This window comes from Ictalurus punctatus, chromosome 23, assembly GCF_001660625.3.
Source record: "Ictalurus punctatus breed USDA103 chromosome 23, Coco_2.0, whole genome shotgun sequence".
Taxonomy (NCBI): Eukaryota; Metazoa; Chordata; class Actinopteri; order Siluriformes; family Ictaluridae; genus Ictalurus; species Ictalurus punctatus.
In genome coordinates this window covers 9,295,001-9,300,000 of record NC_030438.2, presented here as the reverse complement: position 1 = coordinate 9,300,000, position 5,000 = coordinate 9,295,001, and the positions used below count along the sequence as shown (strand labels likewise).

The following is a 5,000-nucleotide window of genomic DNA, read 5'->3' as shown; positions in this document are numbered from 1 at the left end:
ACTTATTAACTAAAATATAATTTTGTTAATATTCATGTTCATGAACAGGTCTGGCATCACTACTCCAAAAATGGTGGGGAGGATTTTAGTCTGAGACACGAGGAACATCTGTCATTTATCTATCATTACGTTTACATAGACAGCAGTAATCTAATTACTGGCCTTATTCTGAATAGGACAATATTGTGATTAAGGTGTTTACATGAGTTGCTTTTAGAATACTCCTTTCATGTTCCTGTTTTACATGTTATAGAACATAGAGCGATTAACGTCACACGTCATTACATCACCGTGCCACGCCGTCCGACGTTTCCTCCAGAATTTCAGGCATCGACACACAGTCGGTCTTCATTATGGAACCATATACAGTTTTGGGTGTTTCATTTTTAATTTTACGCATGCTTCAAGTGCGGATAATTATTTGTCATGCTGTACGTGCAAATAGACGACTGCTTGAAGCCGTGGGCTGCGTCCCAAACCCTGCACTTACCGAAACACGTGTATTTCACCTGCTATATAGTAGGTAAGTACGCGGTTTCGGACGCAGCCGTGCTCTCGTGTTTGCTATAAAACGGTTGAGCACTGCCGTGTGTGTACGTGTAACATTAGCAATATTGACTCAGCACACGATTATTAAGTGCCAGTGAGCACCAACGTGCGGTTAAATGTTTATCGCTCATAGGAGATCCCTTTTAGGAGAAATGCCCCGCCCCTCAGCTGAACTGGAAGTTCTGATCGGGTGTTCAGCCGAGTCAGAGCTGTCTGTTATTCCCTGAAGTGCTGGTCATTTTGTCATTCCGCGTTATACCTGCTGTGTTTATCTCCACAGTTTTGTCTTTATTTACACGAATGCACATCCTGTGCTTAGCTAGGTAAACTCTAAATGACTTGTAATGAGAAGGACATATCTCTCAGAGCCTACATTATAGATGCAGGATGTTGTTATGGCTCTTTCTGCAACTCTGACCTTTTATTTCTAACCTTTCATGTGAACAGAAGAAGAACAGGAACTTGTAAAATATCAGATTAGAGAAGCTGATGGCTAACGGTCGACACCATCATGAAAAGATTCGTTTCTGGAGTCAAGAGAGTCACATCGATTCAGATCGCTCTGCTCGTGTCGCTGAGGAAGGAAGTGATGATCACTGACAGCTCTGACAGAGAGAATAAAAAAGGAAGTTACGTGGCAGAAGTTGCACGAGAAGCTGACAGGGGAACTCGGCCACACTCTTACTCTGACTTCTCCTTCTGCGTGTGTGAAAATAGACAGTAATTCTGACTCAGTACTGAGAAAATAATATATGTTTATGTAAACCAGATTAATGGGCATATCTGTGGACTGCATACCAGTGGGTGTGATTTTACGTCCATTTATGGACTCTAAGACTCGCCCATTTTCAAATGTGTGTTTGTTTATGACTGCATACGTTTTCTGAAAGATTCTAGCTTCACTGTTAAACCTTAAGGAAAACGTGTATGAAAAAGGTTTATATCAATACAGAAGGAAATCATGCAGACTCCCAAACACCCCCAGTTTCCCATTTATGGTATTAAAGACCTGCCCACTCTGAGCTTCCATTATTTCCATATATGGACTCAATAAACAAAAAAAAGACAGACAAAGCATATAATATAATATATTGTAGTATGTAATGTCTCTCTCTCGGTCTCTAACACACACACGCACACACGCACACATGCATACACACACACACAGACAGCATCCTGTTCGCTTCAGTAGTCTGCATCCTGCAACACAGCAAATCGACCAGCTGTGTCAGCACTCACAGCAACCTGCATGCTTTAGTACACACACACACACGCACACACACTGACACAGATGAATGTGAAACTGCTAACTGCTTACCTGTGTGTGTGTGGGTGTGTGTGTGTTTGTGTGTGTGTGTGTGTGTGTATGTGCATGTGCCCAGTGAGAGCAATACTGCAAGACAACGGCAGATCAGAGATCAGAGGTCAAAGGTCACGTGGAAACAGGGGAAGTGCTCACCCTGACGAAGTTGTCTGGAAAGAGGCCCCTCCGGCCGTCCACCTCGCCCTCCCACCAGCCCCCCTCATCCTTCCTGATGTTGCTGATGATGTCACCGATGGCGATGGTCAACTCGTCATCTTGCTGGGCCTGGTAGTCAAACTCCACTATGGCCTCCACTGAGAGAGACACAGAGAGAGAGAGACAGAGAGAGAGAGACAGAGAGAGAGAGACAGGTTTGATTATGACAGTGTATTATGTGGGGTTTGGGTAATGACGCCTTATAGAAGGTTTCTGTCACGATGTCACATGAAATGTTTATAACGTACTTTATGAAGCCGGTTTAGTTTATGACGCACTATGATGGATTTGCATTAAGGTTTAATTGGTTCTAAGGTGTTTGAGCTGTAAGGCTCTGAGAAAGGTGAGAGATTAATTTCATTATGATGTATTATAAAGGCTTTGAGATATGACTTTATATTGGAAATGGTTGTGGTTGGAATGGAAAGGGTTAAGAGATTTCTGCTGATGATGTAAAGGATAATGAGAGAGTTTCAGTTATTCCGTAGTTTATCAAGAGTTTCAGGGCAGGGTTTCGGTTAATCGAATGTAGACATTTACAGCTGTGTCTTGGTCTGATCGATTGTCCGAGTTAAAACTGTTTTATGTGAGACAACAAACCAAGCTCACGTCTCTTCCTCATATGTATGCCGTATAAAAAAACCCTCAGTAATAAAAGCACACTGCAATAAGAAGCACCCAAACCTGTAGAGATATAGCATTAAGCCCCGCCCCTTTCCATTAGGAGATTCTGAGAATAATTAACCCGCTAACCTCGAACACAGCAGCATCACACAACAACGCTCAACAACAACACCTTACAGTAAACCAAATTAGCAGCAGGGGCAGTAAGGGCAGCTCTAAGATGAGATCTGGAACAGTGTGGATGTTATTAAACTATAATTACACACACACACACACACACACACACCGCTGTGATGGGTTAATGACGTGGCTTGGAAATCATTGTAGGTGATCTAGTCATACCACGCTAACACACACACACACACACACACACACACACACACACACACACACAAACCATGAAGTGAGATGTGTTTTCCTTTTACAGAGGGGGCTTTTGGAAAGATAAAAGAGTGAAAGAGGGGGCAAAAAGCCGAGCGTATAGAGTGATTAAAAATAGCAGAATGAGCGTGGAGAACTTCTCTGCACCTCCATGGCCATTATAAATACCAGGCTCAATGAATATGCATAAATATGCAAATTATGGGAGAAATGCTTGCATACTATATCATCATAATATCAGTCAGATTAGCTAACTCAGACAAACCTGTCAGAATATAACATAACGTTGCCATGACAACCATCGTCTCTTCGTCGCTAACATTAGCCATGCTAGCTTGTTAGCGAAGCATGCAGGCTCTTCAGGGTAATGCGTCATCCCTCTGTAATCAGACAGTTTTAAGCAGCGTGTGCTCCAGTATGATGTCACAGCCCAATCAGGGTCAAATCACTGTTGGGTGATTACACTGACTTATACCACAGCACCGCTGAAGGTGAGTCAGGAGGTGTTGAGGAGTTTTCTAGAGCAGCGGCTCTGACAGCAGCGCAAATACCAATCACAGGTTTATATTAACACACTCGTTCTAATAAGCCATCGTTTCTATAGCAACAGCTCGTTATGGAAGGAGTCTCCAGTAACAGTCAAAACAAATCATTGTGGTATTAACCGGAATATTATCTCCAACACACAAACTCAAAACTCTATTTGTTAATCTATATTATTATTATTATTATTATTATTATTATTATTATTAAAGATATCCTGAAATCTCCACCCCCCACTTCCTGTGCCTTTGATGACATCACTAACTGAGCTCATACATAACCCCGCCCACACACCTTCTTTCTTTGGGTTCAGCTCATGTAGAAATATATGTTAAAAAAAAAAGTGTGTGTGTGTGTGTGTGTGTGTGTGCATATGTGTGTGTTCGTTCACAAGTGTGCACAGAAATGTGTTGCATGCATTCATGCAAATGTAAATCCCTCTTTCCCACACACACATGCACACGCACAGACACACACGCAGAGCACTAAACACACTCACTGAAATGTCATGTCACACACACCGAGTTGTGTTGATGGGTCAGAGTGAAAGAAATTAATTAAAATCTGGCATGACAGAGCAGCTGCACAGCATTCTGGGAGTCAGCACTTTTATACAACGTCCCTAGGGGGTAGGAGGAGGATTACAATGTGTGTGTGTGTGTGTGTTTGAATGGGTAGGGGGTGGTCAGTGGGGTTACTATGGTAACCATGGTATAATGTTTAGAGGAGATGATGAGCATCACGTTTATGTGATGGTGAGTCATGGGCTGAGCCCATCTGAGAGTATCAGATCACACACACACACACACACACACACACACACACACACACACATCAGGGAGGGAAAATGAATGTATTCTCAGATACATTGGGATTGTTTAAGAAAAGATTCTGCATCAATGTATAAAACATCATAATTAAACATTTTAAGTCAGGCCTATTAAATTAGTGTGTTTAATGAATAATATTAATGAGTGTATAATGAGAAGTACTAAATGCATAATGAGTTTTATTGATTGTACGACTAAACATCTAGGAGTGTATAGTGAATATTAACCACAGGATGATCTAAAATTTATCTAAAATACTACAATACTATATTCTAATACTACTGATTCTATAATGCATATTAATGAATGTATTATACTACTGAATGTACTTTTCTATATTTTTAATTATGCAATGCATATTAATTAGCGTATAATGAATATTAATGAGTATAGCCCGGTCCATAAGTATTTGGACAGAGACACAATTCCGGGAATGTTGCCGGATTTGAAATGAAGCAATCAGGACCTGACTGAAGTGTCGACGTCAAGCTTTAATTGAACGGGTTAAACAACAATATTGTATTAAATGTTTAGGAATTACACCCTCCATTTTC

General features: G+C 41.2%; 1 protein-coding gene across 2 annotated transcripts in view; it reads right to left on the bottom strand.

Annotated features, from left to right (window-relative positions):
* sh3kbp1 (SH3-domain kinase binding protein 1) overlaps positions 1-5,000 on the bottom strand; it is a 48,887-nt gene that overhangs the window by 31,174 nt on the left and 12,713 nt on the right. For both annotated transcript variants that reach the window (XM_047150092.2, XM_017453029.3), the window contains exon 2: positions 2,009-2,166. In XM_047150092.2, the coding sequence (XP_047006048.1) occupies positions 2,009-2,166 (158 nt within the window). The remainder of the gene's footprint in view (positions 1-2,008; positions 2,167-5,000) is intronic.